This window comes from Meles meles, chromosome 2 (genome assembly GCF_922984935.1).
Source record: "Meles meles chromosome 2, mMelMel3.1 paternal haplotype, whole genome shotgun sequence".
Lineage (NCBI taxonomy): Eukaryota > Metazoa > Chordata > Mammalia > Carnivora > Mustelidae > Meles > Meles meles.
In genome coordinates, this window is record NC_060067.1 from 107031023 (window position 1) to 107054444 (window position 23422).

At 36.1% G+C, this 23422-nt stretch overlaps 1 protein-coding gene across 1 annotated transcript in view; it reads left to right on the forward strand.

The window, feature by feature from the left end:
- The window catches only part of SLC9B1 (solute carrier family 9 member B1), a 72219-nt gene that overhangs the window by 40249 nt on the left and 8548 nt on the right, over positions 1-23422 (forward strand). Inside the window, exons 7-9 of the mRNA XM_045996482.1 lie at positions 1633-1760; positions 16198-16373; positions 22285-22391. Coding sequence (XP_045852438.1) covers positions 1633-1760; positions 16198-16373; positions 22285-22391 — 411 coding nt within the window. The remainder of the gene's footprint in view (positions 1-1632; positions 1761-16197; positions 16374-22284; positions 22392-23422) is intronic.

The window sequence follows — 23422 nt, forward strand, 5'->3', positions numbered from 1 at the left end:
ATATCAGCCACAGCAGCTTCTTTCAAGATATGTCTCCAAAGGCCAAGGAAACAAAAGCAAAAATGAACTTTTGGGACTTCATCAAGATCAAAAGCTTCTGCACAGCAAAGGAAACAGTCAACAAAACAAAAAGGCAACCCATGGAATGGAAGAAGATATTTGCAAATGACAGTACAGACAAAAGGTTGATATCCAGGATCTATAAAGAACTCCTCAAACTCAACACACACAAAACAGAGAATCATATCAAAAAATGGGCAGAAGATATGAACAGACACTTCTCCAATGAAGACATACAAATGGCTATCAGACACATGAAAAAATGCTCATCATCACTAGCCATCAGGGAGATTCAAATTAAAACCACATTGAGATATCACCTGACACCAGTTAGAATGGCCAAAATTAGCAAGACAGGAAACAACGTGTGTTGGAGAGGATGTGGAGAAAGGGGAACCCTCTTACACTGTTGGTGGGAATGCAAGTTGGTGCAGCCACTTTGGAGAACAGTGTGGAGATTCCTGAAGAAATTAAGAATAGAGCTTCCCTATGACCCTGCAATTGCACTGCTGGGTATTTACCCCACAGATACAGATGTAGTGAAAAGAGCCATCTGTACCTCAATGTTTATAGCAGCAATGGCCACAGTCGCCAAACTGTGGAAAGAACCAAGATGCCCTTCAACGGACGAATGGATAAGGAAGATGTGATCCATATACACGATGGAGTATTATGCCTCCATCAGAAAAGATGAATACCCAACTTTTGTAGCAACATGGACGGGACTGAAAGAGATTACGCTGAGTGAAATAAGTCAAACAGAGAGAGTCAAGTATCATATGGTTTCACTTACTTGTGGAGCATAACAAATAACGTGGAGGACATGGGGAGATGGAGAGGAGAAGGGAGTTGAGGGAAATTGGAAGGGGAGATGAACCATGAGAGACTATGGACTCTGAAAAACAACCTGAGGGTTTTGAAGAGGCGGGGGTAGGAGGTTGGGGAACCAGGTCGTGGGTAATAGGGAGGGCACATATTGCATGGAGCACTGAGTGTGGTGCAAAAACAATGAATACTGTTATGCTGAAAATAAATAAAAATTTTTTTAAAAAGGGGGGACCCCTGTTAAAGCAAAAAAAAAAAAGCCTAAAAAACTTATAATTTATTATATTCTCAAGTAGAAAAATAGAACCAATGAAAAAATTATAAATTTCTCCCTTTTAGTAAGTTATGCTGTCTTTAAGTGATGTTCTCTTTTGGCACATTGGTATGTTCTGTTATAATTATTAAATTAATCTAACAAGTCATTTCTACAAATAAACAACGGTTACTTTCATTACATCATTTACAAGGAAGATTAAGGAAGGTAGAAATAGTTATTTAATTACAGACAAATTGATCTTTTAAAATAGTTTAGATACAAAAATATTTTACAAAATGTGAAATAGTTTATAATCCAATGGACCTACAAAATGAGCTGCATTAGCATTTCAAGCCCAGTGGGACAATCTGGAAAATTTAGCTTAGTAAAAGCTAATTACTCAAAAAAGACTATATATTTCAGAATTTACTTAATAATTTTCTTGTTGGCCATTATAAGTTTGTCTAAATGTGATTATTTTTATATTTCAGGCTTTGAAGCGTTTGAAGAGAGTTTGTTTAAGGTTGGCTATTGGTCCTTGCCTCATGGAGGCGTGTTCGACTGCTGTTATTTCCCACTTCCTTATGAAATTTCCCTGGGAATGGGGATTTCTGTTGGGGTAACTTTTTCTCATTTTCTCTACAAAAATATCCAGTTAAGGATGCTTGGTTTAAAATTATTGAAAATAATTCAATAAAATTATTGAAATAATCAGAATATTATATAGACAAATTTCTCATTAAAATTCTTTTCACAGTGGTAGAAAACCTTGAAAGTTCGTTGGTTAGAAGCAGAGCCATGTTCTAAATCTACCATATCCTTAACAAACATGCATAGTCCCTAAATGTTTAGGGCAAGATAATTCACTTGATCAATTTATTCTTTCTATACTATAATCTATTTCTACTTTTTAACCCATCCAATGGCCTTTTCCTTATACACTATATGTATATATTATATATACACGAGAAAGATTTTGTATAGATATAGATATTATAACAAAAAAAAAACCTCTTTCCTATATCTAGTGTCCCATGTATTTTTACCCACTATCCATTTCCCTTCATGTTCCAATTCCTCAGAGTAATAGTCTATAATCACTCTCTCTAGATCCTGAACTCATTTTCATTCTTCAATTCATTTTCCTTTTGCCTCTACTTATCCATTGGAAAATATAGTAAAGTTCACCCATTACATACTTACTGCCAAATGCAATGGAGTCTTTAAAATTAATTTTTATTATAAAAGTAATACCCAAGTGCATTTTACTTTTAAAAAATTAGAACTTTACAGACAAAAGTAAAAAGCCTTTTAACCATGTCTTCAAATCCTAGTGCCCATACCCCTACCCAACAACTTTTATAAGTTTTATGTTATCATTCTAGACCTATAAAATTATCATTCCATATAATTTATATGAAAATACATAAAACAGGGGCACCTGGGTGGCTCAGTGGGTTAGCCTCTGCCTTCGGTTCTGGTCATGATCCCAGTCCTGGGATCGAGTCCCGCATCGGGCTTTCTGCTCAGCAGGGAGCCTGCTTTCTCCTCTCTCTCTGCCTGCTTCTCTGCCTACTTGTGATCTCCATCTGCCAAATAAATAAATAAAATCTTAAAAAAAAAAAGAAAAAGAAAATACATAAAACAGCTCTGTTTTCCAGGGATATATGTACTATATACGTATATATCATATAAATTGTATCAAAGAATGTATCACTTTCTTTGCAATTTTCTCTTTCTTACTAAACAGTATTCTTGAGATTATACACATTTAAAAATGTAGTTCATTTGTTTAATTGTTGTATAGTATTACATTGTGTGATAAGACCAGATTTTATTTACCCTGCTACAACAAATACATTTTATTTGTCTCATTTTGCACAAATCTGAGTTTTTCTAGAATAGTTACCTAGGTTATGTGCATTTTCAGTTTTGATGGATACTATCAAAATGCCTTCAGCTCATACTAGTTTGAATAACTGTTATTCTTTCACATCCTTGAAAATTCTTGATATTGCCAAACTTTTATGATTTCTTCTAATCTGGTGAATGAAAAATGATATTTCATTGTTGGTTTAATGTGCACTTATATGTTAATGACCTTGAGTATTTTTATGATGAAAAAACTGTATTTAGTTTTAGCCAGCTGGACTCAGTTTAGATGATCCCAATTTTGTTGGCAACATCCAAAGCATCATATTCAGGGGCTAGTCGAACATATGCCTTCTTCTCTCCATCAGGTCCATCAAGGTGTTGACCTTGGCCACATCAATGTCCTAGAACTTCTTCACAGCCTGTTTGATCTGGTGCGTGTTGGCCTTGACATCCACAATGAATGCAAGCGTATTGTTGTCTTCTATTTTCTTCATGGCTGACTAAATAGTCAGGGGGAACCTGATGATGGCATAGTGATGAAGCTAGTTTCTCCTGGGGGCGCTCTTTCGAGGGTATTTGGGCTGCCTTCGGAGACACAGAGTCTTGGGTTGTTGGAACCTAAGAATGTGCAGATCTTTTGTGTGTGTGTGTGACTGTGGACACCTTTCAGCACCGATTTCTTGGCCTTGGAAGCTTTTGCTTTGACTTCGGCTTTGGGAGGGGCAGGGGCTTCCTTCTTAGCTTTCGGCGCCATCTTCGTAAAAGGGATTTCCCAAGTTTTTTTTTTTTTTTTTCTTTAGATTTTTATTTATTTATTTGACATACAGAGATCACAAGTAGACAGAGAGGCGGTGGGGGGGGCGGGCGGTAGGCAGGCTCCCTGCCAAGCAGAGAGCCTGATTCAGGGCTTGATCCCAGGACCCTGAGATCATGACCTGAGCCGAAGGCAGAGGCTTTAACCTACTGAGCCACCCAGGTGCCCCTTTCCCGAGTATTTTTATCCTAGCCTCTTCATACCCTTTTTCTATTTTTCTGTTGAGTTATTCTTTTCTTTCTTATTATTTCAATGTTTTGTTACAAGTATTGCAAATATCTTATCCTAATACACCACTAGATATTCAACTTTGCTTATAGTGACTTTCTATCTAAAAAGAGTATATTTAGGGGCACCCAGGGGCACCTGGGTGGCTCAGTGGGTTAAAGCCTCTGCCTTCAGCTTGGGTCATGATTCCAGGGTCCTGGGATCGAGCCCCACATCAGGTTCTCTGCTCAGCAGGGAGCCTGCTTGCATTCCTCTCTCTCTGCCTGCCTCTGCCTACTTGTGATCTCTGTCAAATAACTAAATAAAATCTTTTTAAAAAATAAAAAAAATTAAAAGTATTTTATTATTTCCAACATATAGAAGAGCAAATACATAAAACCATTCCTTGATTTTGAAAATCAAAAAGAAAAATGAGGGCATAGGGAAACATAATTGCTTTTGCTGTACCAAAGGGTTTTATAAATGTAATCAAATTTATCAATATTTCTTTTTCTGTTTAATGCCTTTTCACGTGTCATTCAAAAGGTCCTTTTTAACCTATAATCACAAATTTTATTTATATTTTATTCACATTACTTTTAAGTTAATTTTTAAAATTCTTTTAAAATAGCTGGAGTTTATTACATATGAGGATCTAGCTACATTCATTTCCACATGAATAGGTAGTTGTCTCAACCCCATTTATAGAAAACTTGTCCCCATTGATTTGAAATGTTGATTTTATCATGTAACAAATCCCATAGATTTGTTTTTATACTTTATGTTCTATTTTCTCCCAATCTGTTTTATCTATTTCTATGTCAGTATTCTAAAGTTTTTGCTATTTTGCCTTTATAAAAACAGTATCCTCTTTTTTACACACACACACACACACACACACACACACACACACACACCATGTCTTCATTATCCATTCATCTGTTGATGGACATCTGGACTGCTTGCACTTCATTTTGGACATATTTTATTGCTATGTCTTCAAATTCATTGATCTTTTCTTCTGCAGTGTTCAACCTTCTCTCAGTCCTATCCAGTGAATCCTTAAAAATTCAAATATTGCATTTTTTGGTCATAAGTCATCATACATTTCTTTCCAACTTTATTGAGATATAATTCACATATAGCATTTTGTAAGTTTAAGATATACAATGCATTGAATTGATACATTTAGAGATTGCAAAATAATTACCAACATAACATTAGTTAATGCCTCCATCTTGTCACATAATTACCTTTGTGTGTGTGTGAGTGGTGAGAACATTTAAGACCATCTCCCTTAACAACTTTCAAGTATATAATACAGTGCCATTAACTATAATCACCATGCTGCACATTAGATCTCCGAAACTTCATTCATCTTGTAATTGGAATTTTATACTCTACTGACTGACATTTCCCCATTTCTCCCACCCCCCTAGACTCTAGTAACCACCTTTTTACTCTGTTTCTATGAGTTCATCTTTTTTAGATTCTACACATAAGTGAGAACATACAGTATTTGTCTTTCTCTGAGTCTGTTTCACTTAGCATACTGCCCTCAAGGTCAATCCATGTCGTTGCAAATGGCAGTATTTCTTTCTTTCTCATGGCTGAATATTCCGTGTGTGTGTGTGTGTGTGTGTGTATAATACACACACACGCACACACCACAGTTTATCTACTCAGCCATTGGCAGAAACTTAGGTTGTTTCCATCAGATACTGCCATTTTTTATTTCCTAAAGTTCTCTTGGTTCTTTATTCTGTCTTCCACTTTTTTCTCCATTATGTTCATGTTTTCCTTTAGATTCTTAAGGAACATACTTATATGTTCCTTATGTGACATATTTATAACAGCTGTATTAACATATTGATTTATCATTTCCCTCATCACTCTCATTTGTGGATCTATGTTCTATTAACTGATTTTTTTCCGCCAGTATAGGTTACATTATCTACCCCTTCATATGTCTAGTGATCAGATGCTGGATTTTGAAAGTTTTACATGTTGGGTTTTTTTGGGTTTTTCTCTTTTAAAGATTTTATTTATTTATTTGAGAGAGAGAGTGAGAGAGAGTAGGAGATGGGAGAAGGTCAGAGGGAGAAGCAGACTCTCCACGGAGCTGGGAGCCCAATAAGGGACTCAATCCCGGGAATTCGGGATCACAATCTGAGCCAAAGGCAGTAGCTTAACCAACGGAGCCACCCAGGTACCATGGTTGTTATTTTTCTTTAGAGTTACACTTTGTCCCAAAAGGCAGTTTTAAATTATGTGTGAATTCGTTGATGCTTTCAAGTCTCATTTTTAAGATCTTTTGGGGATTATCTAGAGTAGCCTCACTATAGGACTAATTTAGTTTCCTTCTAAGGTGTGGCCCTTCTGAGTTGCTACTGAATGCCTTATGTGCTTGACAAGGTATCTCCACTCTAGTTGGTGGGACCCCAGAGGTTTTCCCTTGTGTGAGCTCTGGAAATTATTTATCTTACTACTTCTCAGTGATCTTTCTTTAAGTGTTGTACTTGTACAGATTTCTGGGGTTTTACTATATGTCATTCCTCACTGGTATTCAACCAAAGACACAGAGAGTCCTTCATGCGAATTTCTGGAACTTTTGTCTTTCCTGCCCTCAGGTACTCTGCTCTGAAAATTTTAACTGCCTTGGCTTTCCCAGACTCTTTCTCCTCAACTCAGCAAGTTTGTTGGGCTTTGTTTGGTTTTCCTCTACCACAGCCTTGAAATTGCTCCCAAGCAGAAAACCTGGCTCAGTTGGTGGTAGAGCATGTGACTCTGATCTTAGTGTTGTGAGTTCAAGCCCCATGCTGGGCATAGAGATTACTTTTAAAAAAATAAAGAAAGAAAGAAAGAAAGAGAGAGAGAGAGAAAGAAGGAAGGATGGAGGGAAGAAGGAAGGGGGAAAGAAAAAGGAGAGGAGAGAAGAGAAGAAAGAAAAGAAAGAGAGCAGGCAAGAAGGAAGGGAGGAAGGAAAATGTCCAAAATTATTTTTCTTAAACTTTTAAAACCTGTTCTGTTTTCCTTCATCTCCTTGCTATTGAAAAGTCTGATGTCAATCTAATTCTTATTCTTTTGTAGGTGATCCTCTGTCTGGATGTTTTTAGACTTTTCTTTGATTTTCCTAAATATTACTTAAATTATTTAAATATGGATTGTTCCATTGTCTGTGTGACCCTTTATTTAGATTTAAGGTTTTTTGTTTTTGTTTTTGTTTTTAAACAACTTTGTCCTTTTTTTTTAAAGATTTTATTTATTTATTTATTTGACAGAAAGAGATCAGAAGTAGGCAGAAAGGCAGGCAGAGAGAGAGGAAGCAGGCTCCCTGCTGAGCAGAGAGCCTGATGCAGGACTCGATCCCAGGACTCTGGGATCATGACCTGAGCCGAAAGCAGAGGCTTTAACCCACTGAGCCACCCAGGTGCCCCCATCTTTTGTTTTTAATTAAGGGAAATTTACTTTCATTATTTTCTTGAGTATACCATCTTCTCTAATTTAATATATTTATCTTTCTGGCACTCTTTTTTTTTTTAAAGATTTATTTATTTATTTTAGAGAGTGAGCAAGTAGGGGGAGGGGCAGAGGGAGAGAAAATCCTAAAGTAGACTCCCCACTGAGCATGGGGCTCTATGCAGCTCAATCCTAGGCCACTGAGATCATGACTTGAGCTGGAAACTTGCCATTTAACTGACTGAGTCACCCAGGCCCCCTTCTGTCACTCTTATCATCTAAATAATGAAACATCTACTGCTATTCTATTTTTTTAAGATTTTAAGTAATTTCTACACTCAACATATCCTTCTCACTCATTTTAATCCTTATCTATCTTGAATTCCACTTTGCCAGATATTAATATTTCTCTTCTTATTTTGTTGTGTGTACCCTATTTAGAATGAACTTCTCCATCCTTAAATTGTTAAACTTTTTATTAAAGTATAACTCACATACAGAGTAGTGTAAAGATATGAATGTACAGTTCCTTGAACGATTAAAAAGTGAATATTCATGTAACCATAACCCAGAATGTTCTCTCCTAATCACTTCTCTCCGTCCTCTCCACAGATAACCTCTATACTAACTTCTAACACTATAATTTAGTTTGCATGTAGTTGTACTTTATATAAATGAAGTCATATAGTATATATTCTTTTGTGTGTAGCTCTTAAACTCAACATTATATTTGAGATTCACCTATGTTATTGTGTGAACACAGTTCACTTTCTTTTTCACATAGTATGTCGTTGTATAAATATACTAGTTTGTGCATTCTATTGTCAGTGGGAATTTGCATTGTTCCTAGTTGGGGGTTGTTATTACCAATGCTCTTACAAACATTCTTGTAAATAACTCTTGGTCCACAATTTTCTATAGGTACATAACTAGGAGTTGAATTATTGGTTCACAGGGTAGCTATATGTTTAAAAGTTTGGATTATGTCAAATTATTTTTCAGAATTCCTAATGTACATTTCCACCAGTAGTATATAAGAGTTCCTATTATTCCAATTCCTGCCAACACTTGGAATCATCAGTCTTTTTAATTTGAACCACTCATATGTTGTGACATCTCATTGGGATTTTATTTCTATTACCCCGGTTTATAATAAGGCTGAAGAGTGCCTGTTATGTTTCTTTCCTATATTTCTAATGGGCTTTTTGGTATTGTTGTTTTTTTCTGATTTATTGGTAGGCGTTCTTAACATATTCTGGATTGGTCCTTTGTTAAATGCGTTGCAAATATATTTTTCCATTTATCAACTACCATTTTCACTCCATTAGTGGCAGAAATTTTTCATTTTAATGTAGTCCAGTCTTTCATTCTTTTTCTTCATTATTGGTATTTTCTGTTTAAGAAGTCATTCCCTATCCAAAGTCATAAAGATATTCTCTATATTATTTTCTAGCAATTTTACTGTTTTAACTTTCACATTTAAATCCATAATCCATAAATCCATAATCTACCTTAAAGAGAGAAAGGGGGAATCAGGCTCCCTGCTGAGCAGAGAGCTAATGTGGGGCTCGATCCTGACCCGAGCTGAAGGCATAGGCTTAACCCACTGAGCCACCCAGGCACCCTGACTGGTACATTTCTAATATTGAGTTATTCAATTCATACCCATGTTGTGCCCCTCCATTTATTTAGGTATTCTCTAATTTTTCTTAATCAAGGGGGTTTTTATTTCTTACATAGAGTTCCTGTGTACATTTAATTAGATTTATTCCTAGGCATTTGATAGTTTTATTGCAATTATAAATAGTACTTATGAATTATGTTTTTATTATTTGTCACTGGTATTTAGAAATATTATTTAATTATTTTCTAAATTGCTTTTGTCTCAGCAACCTTGTTGGGCTCATTAATTCAAATTTATCTGTAGGTTGCTTTGGTTTTTCTGCATGTACAGCTGTATCATCTATGGATAATGACAACTCTACTTTCTTTCCAATAAGTATACCATCTATTTTTCTTTCTTTGTGGCACTGATTAGGCCCTTAAATATAACGTTAATTAGAAGTGGTGATAGTAGGCATCTTTGTCTTGACTCTGTATTTGTCATGTTTTTTGTAGCTGCCCTAAATTAAATTAAGAAAATTTACCTCTATTCTTAGTTTGCTACATTTTCTTTTTCTTTTTCTTTTTTTTTTTTTTTTTTGTCTGCCTTCACCTCGGGTCATGGTCTCAGAGTCTTGGGATCAAGCACCACATTGGGCTCTCAGCAGAGTTTGCTTCTCCCTCTCCCTCTGCCTGTTGCTCTGCCTACTTGTGCTATCTCTCTGTCAAATAAATAAATAAAATATTTTTTAAAAAATGGGTGTAGTGGGACGCCTGGGTGGCTCAGTTGGTTGGGCGGTTGCCTTCGGCTCAGGTCATGATCCCAGCGTCCTGGGATCGAGTCCCACATCCAGCTCCATGCTCGGTGGGAAGCCTGCTTCTCTCTGTCTGCCTGACACTCTGTCTGCCTGTGCTCGCTCTTACTCTCTCTCTCTCTGACAAATAAATAAATAAAATCTTAAAAAAAATGGGTGTAGAATTTATCAAATAATTGTTTTGCTTCTATTGAGATAGTGTGAACTTTCTCCTTTATTATAGTGAATCATGTTGATTAATTTTCTAATGTAAACCAAACTTTCATTTATGAAATGGATTCAGTTTATTTACCAAACTTACAATTTTCACCTTCTTTGTACCATTTTGTCTTAGATGTATATCTCACTAACAGAGCTAAAGTTTTAAAATTCAGTCAAAGAGGCTCTTTCTTAACAGGTCCATCCAGCCAATTCCTTGTAGGTCAATTTTTTTTTTAAGATTTTATTTTTTATTTGTCAGAGAGAGAGAGAGAGAGGGAGAGAGGGATCACAGGCAGACAGAGTGGCAGGCAGAGTCAGAGGGAGAAGCAGGCTCCCCACTGAGCAAGGAGCCTGATGTGGGACTCAATCCCAGGACGCTGGGATCATGACCTGAGCCAAAGGCAGCTGCTTAACCAACTGAGCCACCCAGGTGTCCCCCTTGTAGGTCAATTTTGACTTAACCTTATTTCACTTTTTAAAATATAATAGATTCATGTGAATTTCATTCTTTTTTCACTTTTTCTAACTTTTGTTGAATTAACAGTATTTTCTTTGTTACACTTTTGTTTATTCCTTTAATATTTAGAGATTACATATTCATTCTCCTAGTAATTCCCTATAATTTTGGGGAAAAGATACTTAAATTTATAGCATATTTTCCCTATCCTTCACTCCCTCATATATTCTCCCACCAGTTAATATAATCTAGAATTTTACTCCAAAATTATTTTTAAGTTTTCTTTACAATGAACAGTTCTATAGATTTAGCAATGAATTTCACTGCTTATCATTATCTCTTGTGATGATAATCATAATAGTTATAGTAGTAGCATACATTTATATAGTGCTTACCATGTGTCAGGTACTTTGTAAAGTACTTGATAATTAATTTATTTAATCCTCACAAAGACCTATAAAGTTGATACTATTATTATTCCCACTTTTTTGCATGTAAACAGAGAAAAGAGATACTACATGGTTTTCCTAACATCAGACAACTAAATAGACATATCAAGAATTTTGGCTATGGCTAGAGCCTTTATTCTTAACATCTACATTATGCTGCCTCTGCCCTTGTATTTTTTTAAAACTCCTTTCTTTTGTACTAAATATTCTTCCTGATAAGTTGATCTTCTAGTTCTTTTAAAACTGATCAGGGAATAAGAAACTGCATCCTTGAGTGTCTGAACATAACTTTGTGACTCAGTATTGAATTTTAGATTCAAAATTCTTTTCCCTCAATATTTTAAGGATATCAGTGTCATTTCTTTGCATTAGTTTTGCCCATGAAGAATCTCTTATCAAACTAATTTTTAATTCCTTTTCTAGGTAGACTAATATAATCTCTCTCTCTCTGTCTCTCTCTCTCTTTTTCGGAAGCTGAGTTTTGCAAAATTTTCCAGTTAAAAATTTCATGCTATACAAAGTATGTTCCTTAGACAGCAACGTTAGTATCACCTAAAAGTTAGAAATACAGAATCTTGGGCCCCATCCCAGACTTTTTGAAACAGAATCTGCATTTTAATGAGATTCTCGTGTAAATAATTTTCATATTAAAATTTGATTAGAGCAGCCTCAAGTCTTTTTATTTAGTGAAAATTTTCAAACATGTACAAGAGTAGAGAGAATAATAACAAAATAGCAAGCACTAAATATCCTTAATTTAAAGTTAATAGTCCCTAATGAATCCTAAAGTAAATTACACACATGATGGCATTTCATCCCTATATCCTAGAGGATGCATTTCTAAAAGGAACAGCATTTTTCTTACTAAATTAACAACAATTCTTTAGTATCATTAGGCGAGTCTTTTTAAAATTTGTTCTACTCGGTATCTGGTGTAATGTTTCAATCAGAGGATTGTGTATCTTTTTCCAGGTCTTGATTATATCTTTTACCTCTCTGAGGTAAGAGTTTTCTTCTATTATGTCCTTCGAGATAATAGTTTTCTTTTATTATGTCCTTCTGTAATTCTCTTCTCCATACCTATTAAGTTTTCCTTATACTTTCTATGTGTTTACCTTTTTTACCTTCTATGTGTTTTACCTTTCAGTGTGTTCAGTACACACTGAAAAATTTTCTCTGCACAGTTTTCTAGCTTATTAAATCACTCTTCAGCTATGTTTATATATTTTTTTAATTTGGGGAACTCATTGTTAATTTCTAGGAACTATCATTAAAATTTTATGGATAGATGTAGTATACTTTCATGATTCAGAGGATATTTATAGTTATTCTGAAGTCGTTTTGGTGGCTTTCTTCCTATTGTATCTCTTTTCTCAATATAAATTCCTTCCACTTCATGAACATGTGCCTCGAAGTGATAGATTTCCCTAAATATTTTGCAATACTTTTAATTCCCATTAACTTGTGATTACTTAGCTACTGGCTTTTGTCCTCTTGCAGGGAATAGTCCAATCATGTTACCAAGCAAGGTATCTTAGAAGCTCAGGCTGAGATTAAGCTTCTTATGCAAGTAATGTATTGAGGGAGGTCTCCATAGAAACCTCTGAGTGAAGGAAGCTAGATACATTCTGGAGAAAATCAGTGGTTCCCAAACTTTGCTATATATTAAAATCACCCGGGGAGCTTTCGCAAATCCCAACAATCGGAAGAGTAATGTCAGCAAGATGGAATAATAGGAAGTCCCAGGCTCTCCTTCTCGCATAATACTGACTTAAAAACATAAGAACCAGATTACCTTTGTGAGAACTCCAGAACCCACTTGAGAAGTTATAGCATCCCATCCAAGTGCAAGGCCAAGAGACACATTGGAGCAGTTAGAACAGTTCATTGCATTTACCCACTATACCTCATCCCCTCCCTGCATAGCAAGGTGTAACCAGGAGAAAACTCCCAACTCCTGGCTTCTCTATCAGGAGGGAAAGAAAAAAGCTGGAGCATGTGTCCTGCAATTTGGTTTTTTGACCCAAGGGACTGGTTTCTGTGTCGCGGCCAGCGCAACAAATCGACCAGGAACGTGATGGTAAGAGGATGGTGAAAAGAAGTTAAAGAGACAAAGAGATGGGGGCAGGAGAAGCACTGAGGAAGATGTCCAACAGTGCCGACTTTATTCAGGGCAGTGAGGCATTATATAGCCAACAATAACTATTTTCAGCTGGTTACAAAAGACTTTGCTACGTGCACAAAAAACCTCCAGACTTCCCCATTACCTACTTCTCAAGGTCTAATTGCAGACCCTCTGGTTTCTTGTGAGAACTAGTGAGAAACGAGCAAGGTGCACCTGCAGGCAATGGCTGATGTTAGTACAATTGTCCTGTATTGATACAAGAAGTAACAGCAAACTTGAAAGTGATTATGAGCTGTGCTGGAACAGCAAAGACCAGTTAAGTGTTTATGACCCCAACCAAATTGCTCTCATCTAACTAGTAAACATGTGGGAAGTCATGTTGGCTAGCGCACAACACATAGCACAGACCCTTTCTCAGTGCTACTCAACTTTTCCGTCCTAAGCCTTTTGTTAGGCTACGGACTTTAAAGGAGACACAAGTCAGGGCCTGGTTTGGTCCTCGTCTCAAGCCTTATCACGGCCTCCCACATTTCTGTCTCACCTGACTCAGAATGCTAGCAGAAAAAAGAGTGGAACACTTTGGATATCTGAGGCCCATTGAGAACAGAAGATCTCAAATATTTGCACATCCATGTTTATTGGAACATTATTTGCAATAGCCAAGAAGTGGAAGCAGCCCACATTGACAGATGAATGGATGAAGAAAATGTGGTATATACATAGAATGGAATATTATTCACCTATAAGAAAAGGAAGGAAGGAAGGAAGAGGAAAAAAGAAAGAATCCTGTTACATTCTCCAACATAGATGAATCTTGAGGACATTATGCTGGGATAAATAAGCCAGAACAAATACTGTATGATTCCACTGATATATCTAAAGTGGTCAAAATCATAGTAATAGAAAGTAGAATGTTGCTAGGGTCTTGGGTGAGGGAGAAAGGGGGGTTGTTTGATGGATATAGAGTTTTAGCTTTGTAAGACAAAAAAGTTCTAGAGATCTGTTATACAACAATGTGAATATAGTTAACACTATAGTTATATAGTTAAGTGCACACTGAATTGTGCACTTAAAAATGGTTAAGAGGATAAATTTTATACTATGTATTCCTTATCACAATTTTTTAAAAATTATTTAAAATCCTAGCATTCAGGTCAAATTGCATTTTAAATCAGATCAACATGTCTTAGAATGGGAGTCAGACATCAGTATTTTGAAAGGTCCCCAAGTACCAGGTAGTCAGCCTCTAAGATCACTTTCTGATATCTATACCTTCGTGTAATACCCTCTTCTTGAATATGCGCTGGACTTACTGACTTGCTTCTAATGAACAGAATACAGCAGAAATTATAGAATGTCATGAGACATACTATGCCATGAGAAGACCATGGCTTCTATTTTGCATGTTCTCTCTTGCATTTTGATTACTTATCTTGGGAGAAGCCAGCTGCCATATTATGAGTAGCCCTGTTCAGAAACCCCCAGGGCAAAATACTGAAAGCCTGCCAGCAGTCATGTGAGTAAAGCAGATCTTCTGCCACTTGTGAGAGACCTTGATTCAGAGGCATACAGCTAAGCCACACCCAGATTCCTGACCCACAAAAATTGTGTGATAATAAGTGCGAGTTGTTTTAAGCTACAAAATTTGGGAATAATTTGTTAAGCATCTACGGATAAATAATATACGAGGTGATTCCAATGTGCCGTAAAGGTCAGAAACAATCGAACTAGGCAAATAAGTATTTTTAGAGAATTCTAGGCTCTTCTTGAGTCCACAGGGAAATTTTAAAACTATAACAGACTATAAAGCCAGAGAAGCAAAGGTACTAAACTATCAGACCCTCTATATCAGTCAGTAATTCACAGGAGCTGTCTGGAAGAAGGAGGAGTAGGAGGAAAACCTCCTTAGCAACCTCAAGTAAGCTCTTCTCAGCAGGGTAATATTGCTAGAAAGCTGCAGGTGTCAGAGATTAGCAGCCAACAAGCAGCATCTGGGGGATGTGTGCACTGTCCTGTTAAATGTGTTCTGGTGGGGCACCAAGAACATCTCTACACAAGGCATATACTTCAACTTCAACCTTTATAAAGTGAATGTGGAAGAGATGAGGTAAGGTACTGAATGAGATACCACCAAAGGACATTCTGAGTGGGAATGTCCTCATTCCTCATGGGTGTCATCATCCACCCCAGGAATTTTCTCAGTTGTCTTTGCAACTTTGGTGCCTACACTCATTGTTCCTTCTTTGGGACAGACATCTGTTCCTTACTGACTTGTTCAAGAGTTAGAAATGGGGTGGAGAGTACATTTATCTGGCCATTCTTACAGTGGTACCCCAAATAGTCACCTGTTGGATTTCCTCAAATTTCTCCTGCTCACAGCATCTGCCATTTCTGTATTTGGAGCATTTTTAGAAGTATATCATATTTTTTGTAGCAATGTTTACTCACACACACTTGATTTATGATTTCCTTTTTCAATCTTAAACTCTTATCTTCCTGGGATATACTTGGTTTCTTATCCATTGAGGATTTGCCCCCCTTTTTTTTTTCTAGTTAGGTTATGGGTTGTTGTTTTTTTTAAGATTTTATTTTATCTATTTGACAGAGAGAGAGATCACAAGTAGGCAGAGAGGCAGGCAGAGAGAGAGGAGGAAGCAGGCTCCCCGCGGAGCAGAGAGCCCGACGTGGGGCTTGATCCCAGGACCCTGAGATCATGGCCTGAGCGAAGGCAGCGGCTTAATCCACTGAGCCACCCAGGCGCCCAGGTTATGGGTTTTCATACTATTTTTATATCTTCATCTCAAAGGATTTAGGGATGAAGGGAGAGGCAGTTTATGCCCAAACCAACATCTTGAATGAAATCTCTATAAACTTTTAGCCAGCAGTAAAAAATATGTGGAAAATTTTACCATTAAATGAATTGACTCAGCATTTTAACTTTTGAAGTTATAGTAAATCTGTAAAGGTTAATGTATTTGTTGTAAAATTTAATATAAAACACTACTTTGCTAAAAGAATGTTTTAAAATTGGTTTTCAAAATCTTTCTCACAGTTTTGTAGTAGGTGCTGTCTCTCCTGCTGTGGTTGTCCCTTCCATGCTCCTTTTGCAAGAAAATGGATATGGCATTAAGAAAGGCATCCCAACCTTACTAATGGCTGCTAGCAGTTTAGATGACATCATAGCAATCACTGGATTCAATACATGCTTGAGCATCGTCTTCTCCTCAGGTAAACAAAAAACAGCAACTGCTATCTTATTCACAGCTTTTTCTGGTTCTTTAAACAAGGTTTCTGGCTTTGCTTCTTTATTAACATTTATTTTTACATGTAACATCTTTTTATTCTTCACAAAAAGCTCATTCTAGAGTAGGGAAGAGAAAGTAGATTAAGAAAGCACTAGTTAACGCACGCAATTTTATTTTCATAACCATATATTGTAATTAATCTGATAACCCATATTATTATCTTTTTTTTGTTCACATTGCTTTGGAAGTTTATCACAGTTTTCAATAGAAAATTTTAAGTAGCAATATTACTAGTATTGCTATTTGATATATATTTCTAAAATATGCCTTTTTGGCCATCATTATAAATAACTGGTTGCTCTATTACTAAGACAACCTAAATATATAGAGTATGGACAACTGTGTGCCTTTTTGGCAGTGGTGGGACAAGCTCTGCAGCAATTCTGAATCCCAAGGTAATATTTGGTCTTGGATGTCCCAAGAAATTGTGAAAGTAAATGTTTCCACGTTTTTTAATGCTTTAATTATCTGCAATGTTTGAAATTCTGTCTTCTGTATTATTGAAGCACCAAAATATTTCTTAAGTTGAAAAGTAATATGTCTAGTTTCTCTTAAGATCAAAAGAAATAAATAAGAAGGAAAAAAGGAAAAGATAAAAATAAGCCCTGCAACATACCGTCAGGAATAATAATGGACTCTTTTTTTTTTTTAAGATTTTATTTATTTATTTGACAGACAGAGATCACAAGTAGGCAGAGAGGCAGGCAGAGAGAGAGGAGGAAGCAGGCTCCCTGCCAAGCAGAGAGCCCGATGGGGGCTCAATCCCAGGACCCTGGGATCATGACCTGAGCCCAAGGCAGAGGCTTTAACCCACTGAGCCACCCAGGTGCCCCTAATAACTGACTCTTGATATAAATCCAGATTTCTTCTTCTCCCTCTCTCTTCTCACCCCTCCCCTAGCCGTTCTTTCTGACTTCCTCCCAATATTCTTATAAAATTGTAAGAATTGGTCATACTTTCTCATAACCTGAGTTGTTTTGTACTTAATTGTATATCACCAACATGTTTCTCTTCAGTAAATATATTCCCATGACATTTTTAATGGTTATGTAACATGTTGAAAATTGAAATTGACTCCAATATTCAATATTAAAAGAATGCTTGGTTGACCATCTTATGACTAAATAGTTTTACCTAACCTTAATATTTTCATAGTCTCAAGGTGGAATTGTTGAGATAAAAATATAAAAGTTATAAGGTTTTTATGGGGTGGCAGGGTAATGGACACTGGGGAGAGTATGTACTATGGTGAATGCTGTGAATTGTGTAAGACTGATGAATCACAGAAATATATACATTAAATTATACATTATATGTTAATTAAAAAATAATAAAAAACAATTCTTTCCACACCACAGAGTAATGGTACATTGTCTTAAGTCAATGACCATATATATGTACATGTATTTCTGGACTCTATAATTTGTTAATTTGGTCTAGTTGTTTATCCTTGCAAGGAGTAACACAGCCTTTTGATTACTACAGTTTTATAATAAGTGTTGATCTCTTTAGTAGTGCGAGATAATCTTTTAATATAGATATATTTTATCTGTACATAGATAGTTTTTGTTATCTATAGTAGTTGTGCATCTCCCACCTTTGTTATTATTCTTCAAGATTGTCTTGACACTTCTTTGTTTGTATTTCTAAGTCCATTTTAGAATCACTTGCCACCAGCAAAATCCACCAGCAAAAATACTACTAGAATTTTTATTGGAATTGTATACAATTTGTAGAGAGAATTTGGAAACTATTTACATCTTAACAATTTTGATTCTTCTGATCCAAGAACATGGCATTTTTTGGGAACTTCTTAAATTTCTTTGAATAATATTTTGCAGATTACTGTGCAGAGAACTTTCACTTCTTTCATTAAACTCATTGATTTTTATTTGGTCTTTCTATGCTATTGTACATGTGTCATTTTAATTTCTTCCCATTTGTTGATTGCCGATATATAAAAAAATTATTGTTCTTCATATATTAACCCTAACCCTGTGACCTTACTAAACTTACTTATATGTTTTAAGAGCTTGTAGGTTTTCTTACATTGTATATGTACATAATTATGACATTAATAAAGACATTTTATTTTTTTAAATATTTTATATATTTATTTATTTGTCAGAGAGAGAGAGCACAAGTAGGCAGAGCGGCAGGCAGAGGCAAAGAGAGAAGCAGGCTCCCTGCTGAGCGAGGAGCCCGATGTGGGACTTGATCCCAGGACCCTGGGATCATGACCTGAGTCAAAGACAGTGTCTTAACCAACTGAGCCACCCAGGGGTCCCAAGACATTTTATTTTTTTTAAAAAGTTTTAAGTTTTTCGGGATATATTACCACAATGTTATGGCCTACCAGGGTGTAAAAACTTGCCAGTTTCTCTTCACCTTCTTCAAAACTCAGTATTACTAGTCTTTTATATCTTTGTTAATTTGGTAGGTGAAAGGTGAGGCCTCTTTAAATGACATACTTTGAATACTAGTAATTTTTTTTTTTAAGATTTTATTTATTTATTTGACAGGCAGAGATCACAAGTAGGCAGAGAGGCAGATAGAGAGAGAGGTGGAAGCAGACCCCCTACTGAGCAGAGAGTCCAATGCGGGGCTCGATCCCAGAACCCTGGGATCATGACCTGAGCCAAAGGCAGAGGCTCTAACCCACTGAGCCACCAGGTGCCCCACTAGTAATATTTTTAAATGTTCACATTTATTGACTATTGGCATCCTGGAATGTTTTATAAATTGTTTTTCTTGAAACCTTTTGCTTATCTTATAGGCATTGTTCATCTTTTGTTCTTTTTGTCAAGATTCAGTATAAAATTAGGAATGATAACCTTCTGTTTTATGTCCTGTAGTTTTCCACATTTCTTTTAACTTTATCGTTTTTTGCAATTCAGATTTTTCAAATTTTTATTGTCAAATCTGACAATCTTTTCCTTCATGACTAGTATCAATAATTCTTTTAAAAAATATTTTTATGTTCCTCTTCCATTGTGTCAACAACTGTGCCAAACACTGAGGATAAACAGTGAACTATAATACTAGCTTTTATAATCGCTTGGTGCTTGCTCCAAGTTCCATAGCTATTTCCACTCATTTCATAGTCACCCCACAGTATGATATTCATTTTACAGAATAGGAAACTAAGGAACAGGGGTTAAATAACTTGATAAAAGTCACAGATCCAAAAAGTAGGGAAGCCAAGATGCAATCTGGCAATCTGACCCTAGACCCACATTTTTAAGTGCTATTCTACACTAGTTACCCAGCAGAGAAGACCATATGGCTCATGTTCTCAAGGAATTTGTGTTAAACAAATAATTACAAAATGTGATGAATAGTACATAGTGTAGGGTACTATGGAACATGCTACAGAAGATCAAACCTAATTTGTGGAGGACAGAAAAAGAAAAAAACTGAAAGCAGCTACATGCTTAGATAATCCTCTTTATTTGTGACTATGTATACAGTCACTTAAAATGTTAAGGACTTTGGGGGCACTTGAGTGGCTCAGTCGATTAAGGGTCTGCATTTGACTCAGGTCATGATCTCAGTGTTCTGTTCACTACTCAGCAGAGAGTCTGCTTCTCCTCTGCCTCTACCTCCTCTCATGCTCGCTCTCTCTCAAATAAATATTTTTTTTCTCTCAAATTTTTTTAAATGTTAAGGACCTTTAAGGTTTTATTTTTTTACATAGGTCTTCAGTACATCTATATTTTGGAATATGGTAGATACAGAAACCTAATCCTGTCTTCTGGATCAGTTGGCCTTTTTATCATTGTATGATGTCCTTCTTTATCTCTTATGATTTATTTGTATTTGACTTAAATTCTATGTTGTCTGATATAAGTGTGACCACCCTGCTGCCTTTTGGTGATCATTTGCATGGACTCTCTTTTTCCATCCAAGGTTATAAAAATTTGAAGTGATAATTTAATTTCAATCACATATAAAAATTCTAATCATTTACATCTCACCTCTTTCCTTTGTTACCCAGGTCACAAATTATTTCTTTTTATGTTGTCTATCTATTAATACAGTCTTTTTTAGAAATGAAATCTTGCCATTTGCAACGACGTGGATGGAACTAGAGGGTATTATGCTTAGCGAAATAAGTCAATCGGAAAAAGACAACTATCATATGATCTCCCTGATATGAGGAAGTGGAGATGCAATGTGGGGGGTTTGGGGGGTAGGACACAAACCATAAGAGACTCTTAATCTCACAAAACAAACTGAGGGTTGCGGGGGGGGGGGGGTGGCGGGGGGATGGGATAGGAAGAGGGTGGTGGGGTTATGGACATTGGGGAGGGTATGTGCTGCGGTGAGTGCTGTGAAGTGCGTAAACCTGGCGATTCACAGATCTATACCCCTGGGGCTAATCATACATTATATGTTTATTTAAAAAATTTTTAAATACTGTTTTTTTTTTAAGATTTTATTTATTTTTTAGAGATAGAGAGCAGAAGGCAGGTTGAGGGAAAGGGAAACTCCCTGCTGAGCAAGGAGCCCAATGTGGACTCCATCCCAGGACCCTGGGATCTTAACCTGAGCTGAAGGCAGACACTTAACAAACTGAGCCACCCAGGCATCTCTATTAATACAATCTTATAGTTATTTTTATGTCTCTAGCTTAAATTCTGTAACAGAATTGAAAGTGATTTACTCAACACCATTACGGTATTACAGGATTCTGAATTCATCTATGTATTTACTTTTACCAAATATTTATATTTGCGTGCTTTTGTGTTGCTAACATCTTTTTACTTCTACTTGAAGGATATCCTTTAACATTTCTTGTAAGGCAGGTGCAGAGGTAATGAACTCCTTCAGTTTTTGTTTATCTGAGTCTTAATTTTTCCTTCGCTTTGAAAGATAATCTTGTAGGATAGTATTCTTCATTGGCAGTTATTTTCCTTTCAACACTTTGAATTACCATCACACCACCTTCTGGTCTGTAAGGTTTCTGCTCTGAAATCCTCTGATAATTTTATAGAAGCTTCCTTGTACATGATGTGTCATTTTTCTCTTGCCGCAACTTCTTAATTAGTTTGTGGAGTTCTTTTAGGGCTTTTGGACTGTATCTATCATTGTTAAGTTAATGCCTCTTTGGGGGATCAAGGTTCTGGGGCATCCCATTCTATCATCTTGCAATTGTCATCCTGCCTTTCTATTATTTTTTCATGGAAAAACATTTCTAAAATATATATATTTACACACCTCATTGAGCTAAAATACCCAGAGCATAACAATTTTTTTGTGTGATGTAGGATTTTAAAAATTTTTTCACTCTGAACTACAGATACAGGTACATAAAAATATGTTGGAAACTCAATTGACTGCTGACTCAAATAATCCTAGGGTTGACCCTGCAGTACATCTTTTTTTTCTGTTGTTGTTATATTTTTCTTTGTATGTTTAAGTCATTTGTTCTTTGTCATAACAGGATATCAGAGAAGAAACATTACCCGACATATGCAAGGTGCCAGAGGTGCTCCTTTGTCCAGCGTCTGTCCATTCTTCCACCTCAGTGGGTCTTTAAAGTTGTGTTTATAAGGGAGCACACTGTGGCTTATTATTTCCTTGTTTCCTGGCCTACATTTTCAATGAACATTTCTGACTTGTGTGTATTTATTAAATTATTTGAGGGTACATAATGTATCAAATAGATCTTTATGTTTTCAAGTATATGAATATTAAAGGCCCATTTTTGCATATTTGTTCTAGAAGATAGATGCTTTTCTCTATGAACCACCTAGACTTGATCTTCTGATATGTTAGGTATGTGAAAATATTACTCTATGAGATGTTTCCCTTATTGTGTGCCCTTACAGGTACTATACTTAATAATGTCCTTGTCTCTTTTCGGGACGTACTTATTGGCATGCTGGCAGGAGCTGTTTTGGGAATTTTTATTCAGTATTTTCCCAGTGGAGATCAGGTAAATTAAAATTAATCTATTTTTTAGAAGTATAGTATTAGACATTTCTTTCAAAAATTTGAATTTCTGGAGGATCCATGAGCTTTTAAATGTAATATTTAATTCTCTTTCCCCAAAATAGCCCCTAATGCTACTCTCTGCTTAAAATGGAGCACATTTGTGATTGATACAGGTCAGCAGCCTAGATTGAAGTCTCTGCTTCCTGATTCAACAAATAAGAGTGTCAGAAAATGTACTTAGGGCTCCTGGGTGTTTCAGTCGGGTAACCTGCCTTGGGCTGATGTCATGATGGGATCAAGTCCCGCATCCACCTCCCTATTCATCAGGAGGTCTGCTTCTCCCTCTCCCACTGCCCCACCTTGTGTTCCTTCTCTCGCTGTCTCTCTCTCTCTCTCTGTCAAATATATAAATTTTTAAAATCTTTAAAAAAATAAGAAATTAAAAAAAAGAAAACTGTACTTAACCCAGACTACCTTCTCCATTCCACCCCAGCCCTATATTCATTAAATCACCTCCTGACCACTGGCAATTTTCCCTAATCTTTTGCCACTCAAATTTTTCCCTGAACATTTTTTGGAAAGTAGATTGCCATTTATCTCTGCATATTTTCTGACTTAAATTTACTCCCACTGCCTTTGACTAAGGCAACACTATGAAACTCAACCCTTTTCCTCCCCTAAAGGATATGCTATTACTCTTGTATTTCTGTAACTTCCATCTTATCTGTAACAGCTATCTCAGCTAAAGAGATATTCAAAACTTTATTTTTTAACTGGATATGTTATAGGAACTACAGTATATGTTGGAGGAACTACAGTTTATACAGTTTACTTTGTTTATATGGGTCTCTTTCCTTCCTTCTTCACTTATAACTGAGGCACTACAGCCATTTTACTAACATTAGTATGAGAGATGTGGCAGAAGATAAAACTTAATAATTGCAGATTTTTTCACTTGGTCTGCTAAAATATTTAGTGAGGAAGAAAGTAAAAATTTTAGACACTATTTGATATAACATCTAGAGACATGAT